The sequence below is a fragment of the Heliangelus exortis genome, chromosome 19 (assembly GCF_036169615.1).
Source record: "Heliangelus exortis chromosome 19, bHelExo1.hap1, whole genome shotgun sequence".
In the NCBI taxonomy this organism is placed as follows: Eukaryota; Metazoa; Chordata; class Aves; order Apodiformes; family Trochilidae; genus Heliangelus; species Heliangelus exortis.
Genome location: NC_092440.1, coordinates 644083 through 669315, shown reverse-complemented (window position 1 = coordinate 669315; position 25233 = coordinate 644083). Strand labels below are relative to the sequence as shown.

The window sequence follows — 25233 nt, the reverse complement described above, 5'->3', positions numbered from 1 at the left end:
TGAATGGTGTGGTTCTGTAAAATTACTTATATTTATGGACCATAAGGTTCAGACCCTTGAATCCCACTGAGCTGGAATCCCACTGAAGTCTGAACTTGTCTTTAAAATGCTTCTAGTCTGGGGGAAAAAAAAAAAAAAAAAAAAAAGCGTAACCCCAATGTTGACACTAATACTGTGTTGGGTTGTTTTTTTTTTTTGTGTATGAAAACAAAGTTTCAAGAAGAAAAGCCTTTACTGCTCTGTAATAGATACTTGTAGAAGTACAATGAGAAGCTTTCTGAACAACTACTTAGTTGCACTACAGTTGGTAAGGAGCAGCCTCTCTAATAACCGAGTACCAATGGCTCTCCTGTGCCTGCAAAACATTTTGCCAATCAAATGTATCCTGTAGATTTTATTTCAGTAGTCTCCAGAGAGGGTAAGAGCTTATTGTTTACTTGGTAAGACTCAGATACTTAGAACAGAAGATAATATCAAAATGACAATTTTCTAAGTCAACACAATTATCACAGCTTAGGACTGAAAAAGGCTCTAAAATTGCTCATTAAGCTAAGACACTACAGTAAGTGATTAAGCAAAATATCCAAAATGAAGAAAATGTTTTCTTGTTTCTGCTTATCCTCAGCCTGCTTCAAGAACAAAATGGAAAAGCAGATGTAGAAAATAATTCTTTGGATACATCCATAAAGCTGCAGTCATTTAGTCTAACTGCATAAAGGCAAAAATAATGACATCGTGCAGAAATTTCTTTAAGATATAGCAAACACTGCAGACAGGAATTCTGACAAGCAATAAACAACTTCACCTAAGATTTTGCTACAACTTCCTTCCCACTGCAGTATTAGTTGCCAGTACTGACAAGACAAGTAGGTCTCTTATCAGAAGTGTTTTATCCCCTTCTGTACACTGTTCCAGTTCCTGGAATGAAAGGAAACAGATCTCCTCCTGCCAGCCCCCTGCAGGTATCCAGGGCATGGTTGTCCAGATGACAATGTGAGACCTCCGCCCCTCAGAGCAGGCAAAACAGCCCCTTGCCTGTAGCTGGAACTGAGCACTGCACCAGTGCAAGGGCTGTTAGCATCCACTGCTCATTACAGCAGCAGTCCATAAGAACCAAGGTCCTACCCACAGAAGAGAAAACACCAAATACACGAATGAATTAATGAATTGAAAGAATTTCAGCAGAAAGAGAGGACGGGGACTTTAATGAGAGAAGTAAGAGAGCCCTGATGGGCATGCTAGATGACAGTACAATTAAAAGACTGCAGCAGAAAAGGGAAATTGATTTCTTTTCTCATCATTCTAACTTTTGGTCAAACCCAATCACTTACACCAAACTACACCTGCATTTCTCAATGAAATAAAGCTTATTAAGCAGTTTCATAAAGCCCATTTAGACTTTAAACGAAGAGAAAAGCAAGCCATGGAGCAGAACATTTGTGATCTTGAGGAAACAAGACATCAGACATCATGTCTGGCCTCCTGAGCAAAGCCCCAGCCACCAGAAGCAGTAGTCTACCAGTTTTAAGTTATTAAATGTTATTCTGCTCCCTCCATCAGCAACACAATTCAATAGGAACTGCTAAAACTTCAAACAGAAAAAAAACCAGTCCCTTTCCCATCATCCGAAACATTGAAACCTCCCCAGCTTAATCAGCAAAAGGCAGAAGTGACCTCCTATTTTCTTGGTACTTCCATGTCCTATGAAAGGATCAAACCCCATTTCCTATGCACTCTGCAGATTTATTTTTCCCTCTTTAAGACACTATTAAAGACAGGCTTTCAGAGAAAAATTAAAATTTCTCTATAATACAGAATTTTACGCAGTACTTGTGTAAAATTTAAGTGTAAAATTATCAGTTCACGTGTTAGGGGTTTTGTTACACCAGCCAGTAATACATAAGTGACAGAAGTTGAACATTTTATGTTTAGATACTCAGCAACTTGCACTGAGTAGCAGTAATGAGACAATTTGTTACTGTCAGTGTGTGTGCATTATACAGAAATTTTCAACATTATGTAAAAAGCCACACACTTGTATTTTATATAACTTTTTTAAAGTATCTGCTTAGACAGAAAACTAGAAACATTTCAATGCTAAAAATGAAACTGTATGTTTGTGAAAAGGTGCATTTACATATTCACACATAAAAATTGCTTTTGTCACACAAGTAGGCAGTTTCAAAATGAGACCTGTATAAAAATCCTGTGTCAATCTATTGTTATTTTATCCCAGAACCATCTAGTTTCAGAGTTCAGCAGTGGTGCAATGGCCAGCAACCATCAACTAAATATTGCACATAACCTTCCACAGGGAAATTTCAGTAAATAGAGACAGAACATGTTATTCTTATTTCAGAGAACGAGTCCTCCACTGAGCTGAAAGGGCAGCCATTCTTCTGGTACTCCCAAGAACATTAGGAAATGAGTGAAGAGAATTAAGCAGCTCATCTCATTAAAGACATCTGATCTATTCTCATGATCCATTTCATTCATTTCTTCTTCAAAATAAAAAAGAACCACCAAAAGAACAAATACAATTATTTACACCGAAGGAGAAAAGAACACGGAACATTTGGAGATTTTCACCTGTAAAAATCCTACTGAAACACATCCAACACATCCAAGAGGAAAGCTCAAAGCCACCCCCTCCTCACAGACATGACTATGCTGGCAGAAGGCCTACTGGAGAGGAACCTGTATGAGGAGGGTTGCCTTTTGCTAGTGTGATTTCTCAAGAACTGATTCAAACCATTTAAACACAACAGTTATTGCAAAATGAAGCTGTACCACTATGAGACAGGTTTGGCAGTTTACTTCTTGACAAACTCTAACGAAGATTTTTCAGTAGTCCCAGCTGAGGAGTCAATATGTAGAGGTGGGAATGGTGGGGCACACATACTGAAAAACCATCTTTTTTCATTACACAGCAGTAGTTGCAGCTGAAAACAAGGTATCCATACCAATCTTTTAAAAAAACTTATCTGTAAAAACACACATCTAATGTTCATATGGAGTACATGTGAAGTACAAGAATAAGGTCACCCCAGTGAAAACCCAAACACTGAAAACACTGACTATAAAGTACTGTGCCTGCCTGGGTTTCAGGAAAAGAGTAAGATTTTTGTAGTATGAAATTACTGGAGTAAGACACATGATGGAAGAAATTATCCATGCTGGGAAAAATGACAACCCCTTCAGCAGCAGAGCATGGCTGCAACCAAGAGCTGGTACTGTAGGTAGCCACTGGTGCCTGGATACTGACTGTACACAGCCCTCCTTGGGTACAGTTACACTCTGCAACTCTTGCAAAAGAATTAAGCCAGATGAAACTAATTACAGACTGCATTCTGCACCACTTTAGTTTTTCCTAAGCAAACAATACCAAGATTCTTAAAGTACCTAAAAACATGTGTCTCATGAGAACTCTCCTAGTTGAAATGTTTTTCCCTGCAATTTGTTCCTCTATAACATAACAAAAGCTGATGGTAAGCAGCACAGTACTGATCCAAGCTAGCCCTAGATTTTCCATTTCTAAACCTCTCTGCAAAAACCAGAAAAGACTTCAATTTTCCAGAAGCTCTGGGAATTCAAAGGAGCAGAAGGGAAAAAAAAATCACTTTAGATAGATGCCAGATTTTGTTACATGTGGAGGTTTGAAAGAAATCTAAATCTAGGAAAATTATTTAGAAACAAGAACAGTCTGGTTTTGTAGAAACTATGAAGAAGATTTAATACCATCACAAGCCATTGCTTTTAAAAGGTTCTGTTTTCCTTGTGTTAGGATCAATCCTGCTACAAGTAGGAGAGAAGACTTCCTTCAGGATTGAAAGGGTAATTTAGTTTCTATGGTCCATTAATTTCTTGGCTTCTTTCCCCAGTCTGCTCATTAGTGTGAAGTGCAGTGATGAGTTTCAGAACATGGAAGTTGAGACAGCATTTACTAAATTCCTTCAAACAATGACTGCAAAACATCTATCAGAATTAACCAAGCTTTGAAATTCTTTGACCTAGAATTCATACTGGTGGCCTGCATCAATAAATGTATTTACCTGTAAAAATTATATGAAGTCATTTAATTACACTATTCATGGCTTCTCACAGTTATTCATCAGCATTTAAGCCAACAGCCTCAAAACAGACAAACTAGTTCTACTTCAGCTGAATTAGTAACAGATGGAGAAGATACATTACCCTCAATCACAAGGTTAAACAGATAATTATGAAAAAAAGCACCAGTCCTCGATATTATCTCATCCTATTAATGGTGCATGTGCAAAGAGTAACACATAGCTGAGTTCAGGAATAAGGAGAATTATTCAGGTCACTCAAGAAACAGATTTATCTGTTATTTCTTTCCTTCTTCAAGCACCAGACTGCAACCATTGAGCTAAGAAACCAAACTTGGCACCAGGGAGGCACATGTAAAGCATAAACGTGTGTGGGTTCCAGGCTCCTACAGAGCTCCTCTTTGCAGAGGTATAAGCTTGGTTAAAACACTAACATGATTTGACCCTTCTCCTTCAGAGGGCAGGATGAAACAAGGCTTACATATAGTCCTGTTAGCCACTTCCAGACAACTCTGTACCACCCCTTTGTATCCTGTCTCTCTGGCACACAAGTTAGAGACAACCTTCCTCATATGGAATCCCATGGCCTGGATCAAAAAGGGTAACAATACAAAAGATGTGGCAGTATCCAGAAACTGAGATTTCAGAAGACCCTTCATGCATTCCCTGTCCTTCAAGGCATGGTAATTTATTTTCTTTTGTAAACCAACAGTAAGAAATGCTATGAACTTGAGGAACAAGTAATTCTTTTATTAGATTCCACCTTCACCATTAATATTTTAAGTAGATTCTCAGCAGAATAAAGAAAAAACTTAATTAAAAAAATAAAAATAAAAAATAATAATAAAAGTTTAATCCAACCTCTTCCTGGGATTTGGCTGGCTTCACTAATAACACTTGGCAAGAGAATAATACAAATTTCACTGCAGTTCAAGATGGCCATACTGCAACTACAACTTCCTGAGAGCTGAACCATTTCTAACTCAAGGCACTTGGGTGGGCTGCAAAGCAACCAAAAGAATGTTTCTTTTCCCTGCAGTGGAACCTGTAGCCCCTGTTCCTGAAGAATGATACTTTTGCCTTCAGTGGAACAAATTGTGAAATTGTGACTATTTTCTTTCTCTTCCAAAGTACCAAGAGTGAGTTGGTAAAGTCTAAGTAGTTTACTACCAAGTAAAAGGAGAGAGTAAGTGTCCATGCTAATTTTGCCTTCTCCTTGTTAATTCTGCCTGCTTAAATTAGACTTCAAGTTCACATCTTAACACTTATGGGCAAATTATTATCCTGTGATCCCAGGAAGTGTTATGTTACAGCTCAGAGGTGGTCAAATTGCTGTCTATTATGTACCTGTACCCCTGTACCACGGTTTGCTTGCATGGCTTCAACTGCTTCCTCCTGTGTCATTCCAGACTTTGCTTACAAGTTGGTTGCTGTGTTTTAATTCATTAGCTCAGCACAATGAGATTTTGACAATGAATAATATACTACTACTATAGTATACCTGCTTTTGAAGAGGGAGATATAAAACATGAACTCTCCATCAGAATAATTTATTGTATCAAGACTGCCTGCATTTCTTTCTTACTTCCAACAACACTTTTAAAGTATTAAAACGACCTGGGTGGAACAGCTCAGCTAATATTTCTCAACCGTAAGCAAATGTTTCCATATAATGCTACTGATGAAAGGCAAAATTTTAAACAAAATATATTTTAGGTGGTTCTTAAAATGCTGCTACCTACAGGGAAGTCTAGGTCAGAGCAAGTGGCAAGCAAGAAAAATACAACTATTTACATAAGTTATTCATTACCTAGCCACAAAATTCACATCTAAAATTAAGGCCCTAAAGTATGACTGCTTTTGTAATGTTTCTTGAAAATGCAGCAATTTTGTGCGTTCTACCATTAAATAATCCCACAAAGTCAAATCTGAAATTAGAAAAAACCCCAGTGACAAGGAGATGATTCTATTGCTAAACAGAGGTACAGAGCCATCCATACACCCACACATCACCAAGCTCTAATGATCACCTGCACAAAACCCAAAGGTCATACAGGGAGGAGAGGGGAAAAAGCTTACACCCTTCCATCCTGTGAGTAAATATAACCAGACATACAGTGTACTTTGGAACTTACTGTCACACTGGGAAAGGTTTAAGGTTGCACAGGTATATGAATGGTATTCTATTAATGTGTTCATCACACAAATCTGCAAATAAGTATCTAACATAAGATAGTGTAACATGAATCTGTAACCTGAATTTACAGCTCCTGGTTTTACTTGTGCTGGTACATACAGAAGGGTTTTATTAATGCATATCCAGGACTGCTGAATTGCTTTGCAAGTGGAAAGTCCAGAAGTTAATTAGGCAGCTTATATGTCAGATAAGCCTTACAGTGTCTCACACAATCTTGTATTCCAAACATAGCTAATACATACTTTAGGAAACAGTCCCAAAAAGCTGCTCAATTTAAAATGGAGATTTCAATTCCACATTCAGATCAGAAAGCTGAAGTATCACTGGCAGGCTGTTTGGCTGGGAAAAGAATCTCTTTGAAGCTGCTCATGAGTTTGGAATGTACAAATGAAGACTGTACCCTAATTCAGCCAGACAAGGAAGGACATAACTTTAAACAATCATGTGGTTACAATGGCTTCAATGGAATGTGATATTCTGAAATTGTGTGGCTCAAGTGTTTTTTGAAATAAGAACTTGAAGTAATCAAAGTGCAGATGAAGAAGCCAGAGTACTTATTAAAACCAGCATGTATCACATTCAATTACAACACCATGTAAGAAGCACTGTAACATTCAAAACGCATCTGTCCTACTTCAGAACACACTGCCCTCCTACCTCCTGCAACACAGATGTATATTTAGTTTATGGTCACTGAGAAATTCACCCCCAAAACTGTGATTCTTGACCATTATTCTCATGATTTAATTTCTCTTTTCATTACTCACAAACCTATCTTGATGTAACCTGCATCAGCAGTTTTTTATTCGCTAGTAACTCACTTGAAAGAAAACTAACTAAGCATCTGCTTGGTGTTCCTTTGCTCTATAAATTTTATTTTTTAAGGACAGGTTTTCTGTTTTGTTTATTATATCAAGTTATAGGGCATGCTAGTATAGTAGGTCCATGGCTGGGGTTTTCCAGTACTGACACATATAAGTGTAATTTTTTTTTCTTCAAACATACTTTTATGATGTTTTTCATGTAATGAGAACTGTTCACATGCAAAATTAACTAATAGTGAAGTGCTTACCACACCTTTATCTTTAAGCTGTACCATTTGGCTTAGGAACTGCAAATTCATTCTGTTATTTAGGGTTCTATAGAAATATTTCTTTGACAGAATAAAAAAAAATAATACGTTCAAAAATACAATTGCAAAATACAAGCTCTGTAGATGTGCTTCAGCTTTTCACCAAAGTACCTTAAAACAACAACAAAAATCTAGTTAAAAAGGATAGTGGCAACACATATCTCTACAAAAAGGTATAGCAGCTGTAATGTGTGTACATGTGTGTGGCACAGTGGTCCCACAAGCAGGATCTAGGCATCTGGAGGCATCCCATTTTTGTACTGTTGTTACAGTTTATTTCAGTATAAGGAGCCTCTGCTAAACTAATAAACAAACAAAGCAGAAAACCAAGGATTTTTTTAAAAGATAATCACCTACAGATGTATCATCTGTATTAAGGCAGAACTTTAGTATAATTTGATCAGTGCCATGCCTTGGACATCTAGTAGCCAGGAAAGCCATTACTGTAGGAAACTTCTACTCCATTGACAGTGTGGATAAAAGCTGCTCAGACAGGGTCAGGTCTGCATGGTCAGCAAAAAAAGTAAAATCAGCTTTTCACTCCTACTTCTCCAGGGAAGGGGGAATATTAGGCTATTAGGTAGTCAGATACATTATTTTATAGCTAGCAAAGCCCTTGGGTAATAAAGAATGAGTGCAACTGCCACAGGCAGCTTTACAGGAAATTGTGTGAAACAATGACAGATGCTCCAGAATTGTTTCAAAACAAAGAAAGCCAGGAAGAGCAGTGTGTCAGCTGAGGGCTTTTTTGCTCATGAACTATTCTCTTGCATGCTGACAGAAACTATGTGCATAAAATTATATTTTAATATTACACACATATGTATACACACAGCGACATGAATGCAAAGTTAAATAATTTTATCTGTAAGTAAAAATTAAAACAAATACGTATTTCTATTGCTCTTGTCAAAACCAGTTGGGAAAGCCTTCCTCATTTAATAGAAATTGATTGAGAAGCTGACTGTGAAAGAAACCTAGCAGGAGTAAGTGACACAATAAAAGCTTTCATATTAAATTTCAAAAAATATCAAGTCTTTTTGCAAAAAAACCACTCAGGTATTAAAAACAGTAAATCTCACAAACCCTCAGTTGGATTTAATATTCTTTATCCATTCTAAACACAAGACTTAAGTCACCAACTAACTCTGGAGCTAGACTTTAAAGTCACTGGTTGCTGTAAGACAGAAAAAGACACTGAGCAGGATCTTAAAAAAAATAAATAATGCCCAGCTCCAACTGAAATAAACATTAAGTAGGTGCCTAAACATGTCTGAAAACCCTTCAAGTAGCTACCTGCATATAAATGATATTAATTGCAAACACACACACACACACACCCAAAGTTTCTAAAGATGAAAATTTATCTTAAAGATTTAGTAACAGCAGAAGAGAGATGAGTCTTTTACGTGGATCAGTTGATGATTGGCTTGCTTTTGGCACAATGATACTGATCTTGTTTTGCAGTGCCATCTGATCATTTAATAAATAAGGTTGACTTTCTCTGGTCTTCTAGCTTTATGTGTACAATTTACCACATCTTCTCTTGCTTATTGTATGTTTACATTTCAATATTTTGCTATAAACTGCCTTAATTTACTTACTTGCTTTACTAAGATACCAACAGTATCTAAAAATTCATTTGAGTGGCTTTTATAGAGACCTTTATAAAAACTCAATCTATTTGAAAGCTCAACAGTAAAATCCTATCAATAAAGTCAGTTTACTACTTCTCAAAATGAAGTAGTGGAATTTCTGTAAAGCATGCATCTGCAAAGTGTTAAGACAGGTGAAATTACCATAACACTGCCAACTGCATAAGCACTCAGTTTCAATTATGGTTCTAGTGGCTGAACATTTATAGAAAACACTGTTATTTTTAAAAGAATTTGGTCCGGCTAATTTCTTCAAATTAAAAAGTTCGTAATTTAAAGAATAATGCGTAACCTTCTTGAGAGAACTCTGAAATATTTAAGGTGTGAAAAACCTCTGTTCACATGACACGGTGGAAAAAAACCAATGGCCCCAGCTCCAAAGAGGGTGGAAGCCAAGTATTCTTTCATCTCTTGAGTTCTGCATCAAGGAAACAGTATGTTCAGCTTTTTTAAAGCATGCAACAGCAAAACTTAAACGGGGGGGAAAAAAGAAAAAGGCACACCTCCAAGTAGCAGACAAGTCCTAAGAGCATGTAAGTAATATACAGCATGCTGGCAGAAAGCCAAAGGAGCAGAAAGGCATCATGATAGCCAAAAATAGATCACTGCTATTTTTAACTTTTTTGATGCTATCGATTGCACTGTTTCAGAAATAGATTCTAGAATAAGTATGGAGGTTTGGTGAGAAGTTTATTGGTCCATCTGTTCTCCAGGACAGTTGTATTTTTCTGTAATACCACGCAAATGACAAAGCTGCAGTACGTGAAGCTGTTCTTAAAAAAAAAAACACATAATAATAAGACCTTTCATGAAAAATATGCCATAAAGAAAAGTCATCCCAGTCTCAAAACAGTGGTTTACAGTCTTCAACTTTAACAAAACAAAAATCACTGAACATTCTAATTCCCAAATCTCTGTTATGACAGCACAAGGTATAAGGACAATTTTATTTTTCAACTCAAAGTAAATCCTCTCCACTCACACAAAACAGTCACTCCAATTTGGAGCATTAATTAGATTGTTCTTTTTATACTCCTGAACTAGTCATTTACATCCGAAATATTTCTTCAAAGATCATAAATGCTACATAAAGGGAAATGAGAATACAGCTGAAATTATCAGTGTACGTGTAAGATGATTGTGAACATTTACATTTTTTACAAGAATAGTGGCCATAAGAAAATAAAGCACATAAAGTATACAGTAGAGTAGGATATTCAGTTATTTTTCAGTTATGTCCTGTAAATAAAACTAAAACGTGATGCACAAGGTGAGGGAATGGACAGTTAAACCCACTGGCTAGTAGAATTCCTCAACACACTGTTTTACAGTATTTAATTCCTTCATTAGAACAACTTTTTCTCTGGCAACTTCCATCAGTAGGATATGGATGTCTCTATTGATTTTTATGAGTTATACAATAAAAGTCCTGCAGGTTTGGATTAAACTGTATTAAACAGGTCTGTGCCAGGCAGGTTATACACTGCTCCCACTTACTTTAATTAGTTCTTTTCCTTCTCTCATTTATACAAACATTACAGCTACTTAAGTGCCTCTCCTGAGATCACTTAGCCTCCTTTGATTTCTTCACAGTATTGAGACACAGTTCTTGACTTAACTTCCCATTTAAAAGAAATGTCAGTCATTAAAGCTAAATAATGAGAATTAGAAGAAGAGGGAGAACAGCATAATAACAAATTCTGCTACTACTCTAATACTGAAAAAAATATGAAAGCCAGAACTCAGGACAAAGAACTGCAGTAGAACTTCACAAAAGCTGCAGTAGAGATAAATGAGATAAAGATAAAAGGGTGGAGAGGGGAAAAAAAAAAAATCTAGAATCTGAACATTTCTACAGATATACATCAGTCCAGAAAGAACAAAAATATCACAAAAGATGCAGCAATGTCCAGAATTTGGAAAGGGATGTAGGACAAACAGAAGACACTCCTGCAACAGTCCAGAAAACCATCAGGTATAAATCTGAAAGCAAGTGTCATTCTGAATCTCCTCCATCCAAAGGAGTAACAGTAGAAATAAGTCATGCACAAAGATATAAGAGGAAAGTTAAGAAACATAGAATATTTTCCATATAAAAATCAGCTAAATACATAAGGAGCCTCCATTGTGAAGATCAACTAAACAGGAAGAGAGCAGATGTGTACTAAAATCAAAAGGACTGAGGCAAACAAAGAATACAGATTGTTATATCCTCTCCTAGCAGAAGACCCAACAATACACTACAAATGAAGAAAAATTAAGCAAAAACCCCAGACCTTTTTCCACTCATTGCATAGATGAGCTATGGTATTAATTACCAACAAGTATTTGTGCATGCTGAAATTCTGTGTGGGTTCAAACTCAATTAAATGCACAAAAGAGAAATTCATCAACAGTTGTTAAACACAAAAATATGTCAAGTCGCATTGCCAAAGCCAGCAGGAAGCTGACCAAGTGTACAGAAAAATAACTGTATTCTTGGCATGACCTTATAGTCTTCCCTAAGCTATTCTACTTTTGACCACTGCTGGAAACATTTTTTACGTTAAGGGATTATTTTAGAGGAGTATGTGGGTATAGTTCTTTTTCTCTTTAAGAGACTAGAGTAACGTAAAGCAGACAGCTTCCTGAAACACCCAGAGTGCCTGCATTACACTGCTTTTTAGCACACTACCCTTGATTTAATGCCACATTTGTCTCATGGCTTTGTCAAAAGCAGGCAGGAACAGAAACTCTTCAGGTAGTATCTCTACTCTTTCCTAAATTAAAAGTTTTTCAAATAATTGAGTGGGACAGTGAATTATTTCACTGTATGTCCATGTGTTAGTGAGCAGTTCTTCAAAGCATCAGGCCATAAATGTGATTTAAGCAATACTGTGTGAACAGACATGTTTCTACATAATCTGAAGACTGGTAAATAATAACTCCATGTATTAGACATCATATTCCCTAAATTAGACTGTTGGATCCTTAAACAAACAAACAAACAAACGGATTTTAAAGCTTCAGGTCAACAGATGGAAATTACATAATTAAATGCACTGATATCATCCAAAAATCACTTGCAGTTCCCCATGTCGTTAACAGCTGATCACATGAAGAGATTAAAAAAAGGCAAGATCCCTCCAAGTAATTTTTGCAGCTTACTTTCCTCAAAGATGACAGAAAATTCCCTTCTCTGCTGGGAAATTAAATCTACCCAAATTACCACCCTGTCCTTCTCTAACTGTCCTGTCATGACCTAAGTCAGTGGCCACTAGGATTAACTTCTCACTCTCTCACGTCCTGTCACGAAACATGAGGCAGTATTTTACAAGTCCTTGAATGATTCACATAGCTACCTACAAGGTGGTGTCTCCCATTTCTCATGGAAATGCCTTCCCCCCTTGCCCCTGGGAGGAAATTCCAGAAGAAGAATTGTCACCATGACATTCAGACTGATAAAAAAAGAAAATCAGGGGAGGATAATTGTTCTCTGTGCAAGTTTCAATTTACCCAAACATTCTGCTACCTCACAATACACAGCTCAACTGAAGGATGGCAATCATTACCCAATATACCTGCAGAAAACTGCTCTTCAGCTCTGAAATCAAGAGGAAACTTTAATAACAAGCCAAGAAAAAAGGTTGGACAGAAAAGGGGGAAATCAGCTCATGCAGGAAAAAAATATCTTGTAAGTCACACACAGAAGAGGTTCATGCAGACATGGAAAAATCCCATAACACAGGAGGAATGACTGGGTTGGGTTTTTTTTATAGATCTCCAAGAATCAATAGGCATTGCCACACAAGTGACTGGAGATCAGAGTGTAGTTCATCTGCTATTCCCTGGAGAGATAAACCCCATCCAAATACTCACTGAAGTAATTCTACACAAACACAGTTTGAGGATTCAGAGTGCCTTTCTCCTATGTAAACTCTTTTTAGCAGACTAATCCAAAAGCAGTACTTAAAATGCTGGAGAACAGTATCCACATCCAAGCATTATAATGGCAAATCTGCAGAGGTGTAATTACAACAAAGCAGTTTGGACCACATGTTTACCAGAGGCAAGCCACTATTTGATCTGCTGCTACAATGACAAAACATGATGTCAGCAGATGGCAGTATGAAGATTATGACTGGTAAATAACATGAGTTTGTTAATGCATGGGAGAGTTCTTTGAAGGGTACCTATAATAGAAGGTCTGCTTCTTAGTAATTACTCAGCCTTAGTTTTATTATCAGGGTAAATTTCAGAGAGACTGAGAGTAGTCTTATTACAAGTATTTTTTTGCTTACTTATTTTTCAGCAAGAAAAGAATAAAATGTCTGCTATGACTGACAGTGTGATAAAGAAGACTGCCTGCATTGAAAGTCAGAAGCAAGAGAGCCATACAAGTGGGTAGGTACAACCTAAGATGAATCTAGTCAGTTCAAACCCAAGCACAGCAAGTGGCTCATTCTCTTTTTCAAAATTCTATCCAGTGTTTGCTCACTTGTCCAGTATTTCTCAACATTTTAAGTACACACACTCAGAACATATAAAGTCACTTTTGTGATTGAGAAATGACCTGCTTCACATATGCTCTTCACCCTGCCTCGGGCTTAAGACCACTTGTAACTTATATTAAGTTCAGACTGAAGGAACAAGGTGTACTGTGCAATTCCAAGCAGGGGGACAGGAGGCTTTTCCTAAGGTTTTTGCCCTCAAAGGGAAAAATTCCTCAACAATTCACCTAAAAAATCTGTTTGTGAGAGGCACAAAAGCAATTGAACATATATCTGTTGCCAGAACCTCATCCTCCCTACCCCATCACCCTGCCCCACTTTTCTAGTGAAAAAACAGGACTTTTTCCAATTTGAGATTTTTTTCAAAGATGAACAGGAAAAGCCTGGTCAGTAATTCTTGCTAGACATAAGTCAGCATTTCTTGATACAATGCACTCTGAGAGAGCACCCAAGAACAACAACCAGTGGCTTCTTAATACACAACCCAATTTGTATCACCAAGCACAACTGCTCTAACTACAGCTTCTCCCACTCCAGACAGGTTTAAAAAATAAATACTACTCAGTTCAGAATGAGTTCAGTTACAGTGATTAAGCAGGAGGAAATAATGAACCCTCCCCTCTGATGCAAACAGATGAGAGGCTGGTGGGAAAAAGTAACTCAGAAACCTCAGTGAGCATGACTTGTGTACTTAAAACGACTGACTGGAGCCATCCTTTAACTCACGTGGCTTTACACCATTGCCAGGTAAGTTGAGGCTAACAGAGTTCATTAAATCTGATACACTTTAAGATGTATCCACTGTGTAATTGCTGTACATGAGCAGCTTGGCCCTCTGCAATGTTCATTTTAATCATGAGAAGGAAAGCCTACAGCTTAAGGGTTCATTATTAAAAGGAAGAATGTCAGTTTGTTTATATTACTAGTCCTGCACAGAACTGCTCTATGTCACCTTATTTTAATAATACACAAAATTACAAGTGTTTGTTCAAGTTCACTGTCTTCTGAACTAGCAGTGAATTAGTACCAAAGACAAGAAACTTTCAAATTGTATTATTATCCTGAGTCTAAAAATTTAATAAGCCAAAACACTACAAGCATTTAGAATACTAGTTCAGCTTTCTCTTCACCTTTAAATGGTCCCATCCAATCTCTTTTTTCTTTTCTTTTTTTAAAATAAATAGGGCATTTCTATAACTTTTTAGATGTATCATCCACAGAATAGTCCATTTATATCACATAATATGATGATTTCTTTAACAAGTGAACTGATTGCACAATGCCTAACAGATATCATGGTACTGCACACAGATGACAGTATTTTGCAATATTTTAAAATAATTGCTTTACAGACTGAGATGCATGGAACAGTCTGCTGGCCAATTACCTGATCCAGCTCACTTTCAGGAGAATGCACTGAAAAAAATACACAACCAATCCTGATTAAGATGAAGGCAAAGACTGATAAAGAAAGATTTGGGGGACAGAAAGAAGACAAGACAGTCTGCTACATTTAACATGACTACAAAAATTATATTAATGCTTATACTAGCAGATTGATTAACCACAAATGAAATGCCTCCATTTGGGCTAAGAGGGGAGAAAAAAAGAATCAAACATTTGCAGTACAACTCCATTTTGGTCTGAGTCTTCAGAAAATAAAGGTTAGCAAAAATTTTCAAGTGAATGTAAGTCTGAGCTGTATGAGTAAGCTGTATTTCAAGATTAAGTTACTTTACAGAAGTATAAAAGTGTCAGAAAAATAAATGAAAAAGGTATTATCGTTGACTGAAATAATTCAATGGTATTGCTTTCAATTGAAGTTTTCTTTCCTACTTTTGGAGAGAGACTGAAGATTTTTTTGGCTTTAAGAAGCAATTTTACCTGAGAATATGAGGAAGTGTATTGACTTCTGAACAGGACTGAAAACAAATCCTACAGTGCCAGTATTTTTTCAGAACTCAGAAGACCATGTATTGCCAACAAGGACTTTAAATCTGTTTAAGCACAAAATGCAGCCTGATTTTCAGAAATTGAAGCAAGCTGGAATCTCTCATTTGTGGATGTTCTAGCAGAAGCAGACCTACAGCTGTAACTACAGCTATAGTGGCAACAGATACAAGTATTCAAAACTAAGCCCTCTAAATATCTACAAAAGCCCTTAAGTCAATTCATTACTGATACATTAAGTGACAACACTTGTGTTTGGCAGACAGTGCAACTGGGAGTCCTGACAAATCTAATTAATAGCACATCAGGGGCACTTAGTTTATCCTTTATATACAGTGCCAATAGTGAGTGTATAATGAGAAAAGGAGCTTAAACATTAGTGGGACTTCACTAATTGGTCACCGAGTCCTGATTAAGCCAGACTTCATAAAACTGTTGAAGTTCAAGTGTCTGACACAAGTGTATCCAAAACTACTTAGTATCTTCATTATGTCACTCCTAAAGTACATAAATAAAAGTAAGGCAAAAAGAGAAACCTACAACAGAGATATGTAACTCTAATTTTGGTTAACTACTAGCCATTTGTTTACCCATAGTCCCAAATATTTCAATCGTTTAAATTACTATATATTTTTTAAGTTATAAAAGTATGAAAAATAATATAGTTTCAATTACATTAAATAATGCAACTACTTGGAATATGTAAGCATTCCATCAAACATATATAAAAGTATTTGTATATGCAATAAATGTTTCCAGCAAATAGTAACTACAAGAGGCTTTACAGAAGTTAAAGACTACAGGAGTAGCTTTATGTGTCTTTTCATTTACATTCCCTGAGTCAGTAAAAAAGATCCTTAACTCCAAACACACATACCCCACAGATCCCAGCTTCCTCAAAATCTTAAAGGGAAAGGTTAGTTGTAAACAAACACTGCTAGAAGATGGATTTGGAGTATTTCAGTGGAAAAAAGCAACCCCAACCCTCAAGAACCTCACCAAAATCCAGCTCATGAAAGCTGTGTGATATTCTGAGATAGCACAAGCACAGCACAGGAAAGGAGGGTACCTGTAAGGGCAAGGGGCTTGAAGAGATTTTTCTTCCCCAAGACAGAAAGAATTCTGTTAACACTTGACTTCAAATTGGCAGATGCTGGTCAGCAGTATATTGCTTCTGTGTTGGAAGCTCACTAGGAGCCAAAGAACTAGAACCTACAAGCATCTTTTTACAAGATTATGCCATGCCTCCTCATCAACCTTTGCCAATTCTGCTGCAGCCCCTCCTGCTTCAGAGCACTCAGCTCATGTGAGGAATTTCTTTAAGAAATGAGGGACCCAAAACTTACATGATGGCTGCCAGAGATAAACAAACACTCTCAAACACACAGCACATGCACCACATTAAATTTCATCAGCAGTAGTCCCCTTCTGAGATAATGCTGCATCCACACAAAGAGGTCACTGCAACAATACAATTCCTCTTATCAAAACAAGCCTACACTTGCAAAGAAGAGATGTCAGACTCATTCATGTCTATCAACAAACCTCAGAGTATCCCAGGACAGAACACACAAGGGCACACCTCTCAACAACCTGCCTGGTTTGTGTGGTTATATCATTGGGTCATATACATCATATATTAAATAAAAATTTTCATTATGCAGTGTAAGAGTTCTTCCAATATTTTTTATTATTTTCATTATTAAATTAATAAAGAACTCTCCTTGATCTACAGGTTATCTAGGAAGTTACTTTGGTAACAAAGCACATTAAGACCTTCATCCCAAAATGCTTTCCACCTGCACAGAGTGTTAATGTTTTCAATCAAGAACTTTACCTAAAAGACTACTGAAATAGGATGCAAACAAAATAACCCAAGACTACCAGTAGCATATATCCCCAATAGATAATAGTAATTAAAATACTAGTGCTTGAATAGCATCTTCCCAAACCATCTTGGATAATACCCTTAGGTAACCCTGTTACTGTTTGACTGTCTCCGTCTACAAAACATAAAAGTACTTTTTAAAATGGTATTAGATTAATATACTTGAACATAATTCTATTGAATTACTTTAAAACATTTATAAACATAAACATATTGGTAGGAGTGACATCAGTTTGTGCTGAAAAATGGATGTTAAAACACTGATTTTATAATATGCACTTCACATCTATTCCTTCCACTGGGCACACCATACCAAGTAGTTCAGAGAAGCAAAGAACTAAGTCAGCTTTAGCACACTAAAGACTCCAAATCTTAAAATCCCAAACCAAGCAAAACCAATGCAGCCATGTACAGATACAATTCACTAGCTTTACTGAAGCTGTTTTTACAGTTACTGAAAAACCATAAGTAATACAGAGAAGAAACACAGCAAAAATGAGCATACCAATTCAGAATTTAAAGCTCAAAATACTAAAAAATATTTGTCTGGGAACCAAGCCTCAAACTGAAGCAGAATCTGATTTTTACAGAGGTAGGAAGAATTACTGAAATATAAGCAGTGTTCCTTATTACTAAGAATTTCTGTCATGTTTATTTTGACAAGTCAGGAATAAGGATACATTATTTAACATTAAATCAGATCAGTTATAGTTATTTTCCTTCCTAGTCTTCCCTCACTTATGTTGTTACATTTATATTACCATAGCATCACTATACACCATTTTCAATAAGTGTATGATCACATTATTTAATTTTTTTAACATTGTTAAAATATAAGTCCACAAACTTGGAGAGTTGAGACAATGTATATGGCTTTTCTCAAATCCAAGAAAATTAAACCATCCAGTTTTAAATTGACACATTTTCACTGCACTGAATTGTACATGCACAACCCAGCAGTTACCATTTCTCAGCTGAGAAATTCCAATCTTATTAAAAATTTAAGTAGATCACTTAAACAGTTTTGATGCTTGAAAAGAAACAAATAGAACTATTCAGGAAAACTGGATACCAACACACTCACAGAACCACAGTACACTGGTAAAAGTTCTGGTTAGGGGAGAGCTGGCTTGCCAGTGCTTGGGGTACAGTATTTAAGATACACTCCAAACACTTGTAACTCAAATTTTTATATTCCAGCAGCATCCTATGTGGTCTTAATCAACTCTCTCACGAGACACTAAGACAAACAGGATGTTTACAAACTGAAATGAAGAACTATATTTCATTACAGCCCAACTGTAATTTTTCTCTTCCAAACACGTTGTTTCAAGCACACAGTAATGTGGTTATCTAGACACCATTTCTATCTCTCAGTCCACCAACCAGTAAAAAACCAGTATTTCAGTGATGGTACTTCTCTTTTTAAAGCTAAAAAATCCTAACAGACTTCTGGAAGAAGAGATGACCCATCAGTTGTTTAAGCTACAAAACACAACAGTTTTTTTTTCACATATTCTTTACATTTACAGCAGGCTAAAACAGCTTAAGAATTTACATTAAGTTGCTTATACAGTTCAAGACAAGCTTTTTTCTCCAATTCCCTGCTACAAACCAAGAAAACAATAAAATAATTAGCAAAGATTCTTGGCATAAGATGGTCATAAGCTTTTTTTCTCAGTAAGATGTTTAGCATTTTATGGTGATGCTTTCTGAAACCAAAAAACCCTGTACAAAATTCAGAAAGATGCATTGGAAAGATTGTGAAGATGCATTTTCAGCACACAGTGGAAGGCACTATTAATGCCTTGCCATCAGACATATTTTGTCAACTCCAGACACACTGATCACCTTTAGGAAGCTGTGTAGATAAATAAGCAAGCCTGTCCTTTTGCAGCAGTAGCACACAGACATATTGTAGACATGCACTGCTGCAGAACAGACAATAAAACATGAAAAATTATTTAGTATGTGACACATACTATTAAAGATATTTGGGAAAGTAAACCCACAAGTTCTGCACTAAATTTCCTGTCAAAAGCATCTGGTTGACTCTGTAAGCACAACAAAACTGCATTCAGATATGTCTGTAACTCCCTCTGCTGTTTCCTCATCTTGCACACTGTGTCTCATACTGCCTGGGAAGGTCAGCTATTGTTCTCAGACCTCCTTTTCACATCTCAGGACTAACTGGGTCAGGGCCACTGCCATGCTCCACTTCATCTTTGACTTCATTCTACAAGTCACAGACCTCCCCCACCCTTCTCTTTTAATGCCATTCACAAAAAATCACAGGCTCTGAATGAACTCAGCCCCTGAGAGGCAGCTCTGCTGTTTATTTATACCCAGTCCAAGATTTCTCAGTATATTCCTGAAATTAACTTTGTAACTCCAGGTGATTGAAATCTGAGATGACTTCATTTTGCTAGAACTGAGAGTACAAAAGCAGACTTTGAAACCATTTGTATTTTTTTGGCAAAACAACATCCACCCAGGTTTTCTCCATTCCAGGCAAGTATCTCTAATTAGGCCATAGTTAGTATTGCTAAACTCTTGAAATGCTGTATACCCACAGGGACTACACTGACAAGTACACTTTATTAAAAAAACCAACAAAACCAAACCAAACCAAACTAAAATCAAAATAACAACCGAACAACAAACATTATCTTCCTCAAGAGAGTATCCTTCAACACTAAAATATCCTATAGAAGTCAGTTTTATATACAGCAATATTTCTAATACAATTAAAGTTCAACATTAATTTTTTGCAACATTATATATCTACATCTACAGCATGTATATAAATTTACAAATTTAATTATGCTCTACAGATCACCCCACTGTACAGGTGACTGGGTATTACACACATGTAAACAAGATACAGGACCTACTAATATGCCAGAACTCTTAAGTAATGATACATTCCATGCTAGTTTTGACATACATCACCTGTATCAGATGCTTCAGTTCCTAAACTGATACACACCAAAACCAGTCACTAGACTTGCAAACATATTTAATCTGAGTACTAAGGCTGAGAAAAGTTGATAAACTGTTTTGCTGAAAGAAGCTGTTTCCCTTTACCAGAAGCTGGAAAAGACACCACTTCTTTCATCACTTTAGGGAATTAATCTTCCAGAGAATTAAACCTGATACTGGTGTGCTCAGAAAAGGAGCAGAGAAAACATGAGGGAGGAAGGTGTTTACAGACAGCCAGGACAGAGAAAGGTACAGAAAACCTGGACCTTCCAACCATTTCTTGCCATTAAATCAATGAGAAATCAAAGTTTACACACATAGTGGAAGTCAACTTGCCTACAAGAGTAAATCCCAAGAGATATCCCCCATGCTGCATGTGCTTTCTGTTTTCAGAAAGGAAACAAATTCATGTTTCATTACTGCATTTTATCTTAAACCCAACTGTTGTTTGGAAGTAGCTGGTTAACACAAAGTCTGTTACAGAGGGAAGCCAGCTGTTTGTACCACTGCACTGTAACAGGTGTGTGACATTTTTGTTGTAAGACAATACAGTGAGATAAAGAGATGAGGAGGAAGGTATGTGTGATGTACAGAATTATTTCCACCTGTACCTACAGCTGCCATCAGACACACTGTTGTGACTGTAGCTATGCTGGATCAAGAATGTGCCACCCTACTTCATCTCTACTTGCTCATTACCTTTACATCTTCCAGCATAACTGCATGTTTAGTCACTTCCTAACCTAGTTCTGTCAAAATGATTCCCGTTAGAAAATCTGTGTTTCAGCTTAACTCAGATTATTTTTGACAGAACTTGTTTAGCAGATGACTATAAATGCAAGTACCAGAAGATCTGAGAACACTGTAACCTTTACAGCTAGGAGAGGATATAGCAATGAGCAAGTAGAGACAGCCAGCCCTTTTCTATAACTATGTGGCTGCAAAAGCACTGCATTCATCAGACACAGAGGTCTGATTTGTCTGGCTGCCTAATCAGTAAAAGCATGGAATCTTTCAAGAAAACAGATCAGTAAATCTATAAACTACTTTCTTCACTGCTTAAAATGTCACATTGGGTTAAGTGCCCAGAAATTAAAGTAATTTGATGTAACTACCTGGAATTCTGCTGTATAATGGGAGAATCAGGCAGATGGTATTTGAAAGATGTAAGAAAATGCAACATTTCTGAAGAGTTAATGGTACAATACCAACCTCACCTTGTCTTAAATTATCATGACAAGATCTAAAATACTACTTCAGTGTCTCACTGTATTTCTGTGTTTCACTGAAGTTAACAGTGTCTGTTCTTACTTGTTACATGGGGTAAGAGAAGTAGAAAAGCTACCACCAAACCATAGCATCTCATTAGGATGTAAAACAGCACTGACAGGAACAGGACTTAATTTATAGATCATCTTACCTTTTATTAACAGGCTTCTCATCCTTGTCATAGGGCCTTATGAACCATTTGCCAATCCTTACGAAGTTTTTATCCATCAAGCACCTAGAAAACAATTACAGAACAATTACTACTTAAAACTTACAATTAAAAACAGTCTTCGAAGATAGTGTATCTAAGAAATTAAATAGCTGACTTTCCATCATTTTAAAATTCAGTTTGCTGCTTTTGGGTTCAATGTAATTTTGCCCTTTCTCTTCTCCCACACTAAGGGAAAATCACTAATTCCATGATGCTATCACTGATGTTGATCTTCACACATACATTTTCCCCTCATCTCTGCCTGGATCTTTTATGCTCCATGTTACTCCTTTGTTGAATGATCCAACATCCTATTTTTTAAACTCCTCTTCTTGCACAAAGCCAAGTCATCATTATCATAAGGCCAAGTCACTGATTATTTTTTATAGAGTCTTTCAGATTTCATGATAAAGAATACACGTTCCTGCATTTCTGGCACATAAAGGCAGAGTACAGCATATGAATGAAAGGAAACTGTACTGAGAAAATATTAACAATGAACCATTTTTCCTTCACGTGATCCACAGCATGATTTCAAGGGGCTGAAGCTTCCACAATTACCGTTTCCTTTCTCAGAAAACCTCACTCCAGCAAACATATTCCCATGTCACTAAATTTAGTGCAGGAAGTTACCAGTTTTCTGTGGTCTCTTTTTAAGTACACAATATCTTCATAGAAACTCCATATTCTATGGCTTTTAAAAAACTAACAAGTGTACAAAGTGGTCAATTTAGGTTGCCAAGCTGAGAAGAACTTGATGCCCTTCTAAGTTCACCTGTGCAGATGAAACACACTAGCAATATGCTACTGAAGTATGCTTTATACCTTAAATATACATTTGAACAAACTGCTCAAGAGACCCCATAAAGAAATTTGTTACAATGGCATATTTTTCAGTAAGCTTTATATTGTGTTTCAAAAGCCATAAAAACCCTGTCACTAGTGGTTTATTTACAATTCTGACCAATATACGAGCATTTCCTACATATTTCACATCTAAGTATTTATTTAGATGGAAGAACTACACTTCTCCATCCTTCAAAGTCTTCCAGTAGGTTATTTCTATAGCAGTTGCTAGACATCAGCCAAAAGAGAACAAATAAATAAAAATCACATTAATCCTGGGAAAGTCTTCAAAAGCATACCTAGAAGACAAAGAAAAGAAATGGAAAACAATGTAGATGCTAATATGACTTCAATTATTCTGTACAAAACTCACAGGGTTTTCCAATGCTAATGCTGGGCTGGAAAAAAACCTAACAGTATTTTCTAAAAGCAGAAAGAATCCAGGCTAGTTGAATATATCAGTATCTTAAACTGAATTTGTAAGCTAAACCAGCTGAGATCTAAAGACACTTGCTCTTCTGCTGATAGGGAAAAAAAGTATGCTTTAACATCTGTTTCCCTAGGAAATATCTGCTATCAGAGAAAGTCTGTCAAGTGTCAGCGCACTTTATACAAACAAAAGGAAGTCTGTGAAGTTTCCATCACATCCTAGAGTCTGTACGAGCAAAGAATATAATAAACTCACCTCCATCACACACACTTTAATTCCTCATCATCAAATCTCACAACTGCAAGTCCAACTACCTCAAACTAATACTACTTTACCAGAAAAAACATCTTCAGAGGTAGACTCAGTCTTAAAAATCAGCCAACCACAGATGCTGAGCTACATCACAGTTACTTAAGGTATAATCCTACATGAACCAGGACTGCAGAGACATGGATTTGCAGGATGCAGCCAAGTGAACAAGGAATGCCCACACGGTGTTGTTTCTGCTGTGTGAGCAACTCGGTGGTAACCAGCCCGACTGTAAGCTGTAACAATGAGCTGGTGTGAAAAACACAACACACAAGAACAAAAAATGAACCCCCCCCAAAAAGCTGGTCAATAAAACCCCACATGATACACCAAAAAAAGCCATTATTTAATCATACGCAGTTAGGACCTACCATGCCCTGAACTCCTTGGCTCATTTCTCCAGTTAAGGCCGAGGGGTTTTCTCCCTGAGCTGCAATGATGCTCGATCTCTCCTATTTCTAACTTTTCTCTCAAAATCAAAAAATGACCTGACAAGAACACACTAATAATTGATAAATGATACCGTAACATTTTGAGTAGTATTTCTTTAGATCTCCTACAATTAATTGACAATTATCATAAAACTTCTGATCACTAATGCTGAGAATAAAAAAGAAAAAAAGATAAACAGTTGCATAAACACCCTTCCTTGCCTTTCCCGAGGTTAACTTAAACCAAACACATCACCTCACCGCTTTCTAGTCACAGCTTCTCCCGTTTTCACCTCAGGTTCTCCTCACTCCCTCCCCACCGCTCCCTGAGGTGCGGGGCACAGGAGGCGGTGGGGGTCACCTCCACCATAGCTCTTCCCGCCGCCATTTGCTCCTCGCTCCCAGCCTGCCCTGTCAGAAGCGATTTTCCTGCCCCTTTCTCCAGTGGCTGCCGCTTTCTTCCTTCAACAGGGCCGAACCGCCCTGCCAGGGGCTCCTCCGGGCTTCCAAGGGCTCCTCCGGGCCCCCGCGGCGAGCGGGTAATCGCTCTCTGAGGGAACCGGCGGGAACCGGTTCTGAGCGGCACGGCCGACACCCTCTCCTCTCCTCTCCCCCGGATCAGCCCTCGTACTGCCCCGGTGGTTCCGCTTACCACAGCTCTGACTTACCTCGTGGTACCGCTTACCACAGCTCTGACTGACCTGGCGGTACCGCTTACCACAGCTCTGACTGACCTCATGGTAGCATTTATCACAGCTGTGACTGACCTCGTGGTAGCATTTATCACAGCTGTGACTGACCTGGTGGTATCACTTACCACAGGTGTAACTACTCAGAGCAACCACACTGCCCTTATAGGGAGTGACTTCCACCTTGGTGGGACACAAATTGGTTTCCAAGCACAGAAAACCCGTCCCTCAGTAACTGGAAAATAGCCCAGGGAAACCCCCACACAACTTCAGGCAACGGCCTTGCCTCTTGCAGATAAAATCAAAAAGAAGCTTGAGACTTGTTTCTTAAATCAAGCTTGTCCTAAGCATAAGGTAAAATAGATCTGCAGAAATTCATTTTTTAATTAAAAATTTTTCAATAAAAATTTTAATGAAGCCTACATGCACCGCCATTATTTTAACTGAAATAATTAGCATTTGGTGTTGCACACAAAAAGGAAACAAAGAAGTGTGCAGGAAACTCTGAACACTGCAAAAATGAGGTAAATGAGTACAGATTCTTGGTATTTCTGAAGACACTTCAGTCACAGCTGAGGAAAACCATTCTAACACTGCCAACTGATTTCAACTCGATTATTTTTTTAAAAAAGGTAATTAAAAATTTACTTCACAAGCTTAAAAAGGTCCAACGCATGGAAATAT

The 25233-nt window shown here is 37.2% G+C and overlaps 1 protein-coding gene across 2 annotated transcripts in view; it reads right to left on the bottom strand.

Annotated features, from left to right (window-relative positions):
- Positions 1 to 25233, bottom strand: part of MED13L (mediator complex subunit 13L) — a 176639-nt gene that overhangs the window by 66664 nt on the left and 84742 nt on the right. For both annotated transcript variants that reach the window (XM_071762972.1, XM_071762974.1), the window contains exon 4: positions 21785 to 21868. In XM_071762972.1, coding sequence (XP_071619073.1) covers positions 21785 to 21868 — 84 coding nt within the window. The remainder of the gene's footprint in view (positions 1 to 21784; positions 21869 to 25233) is intronic.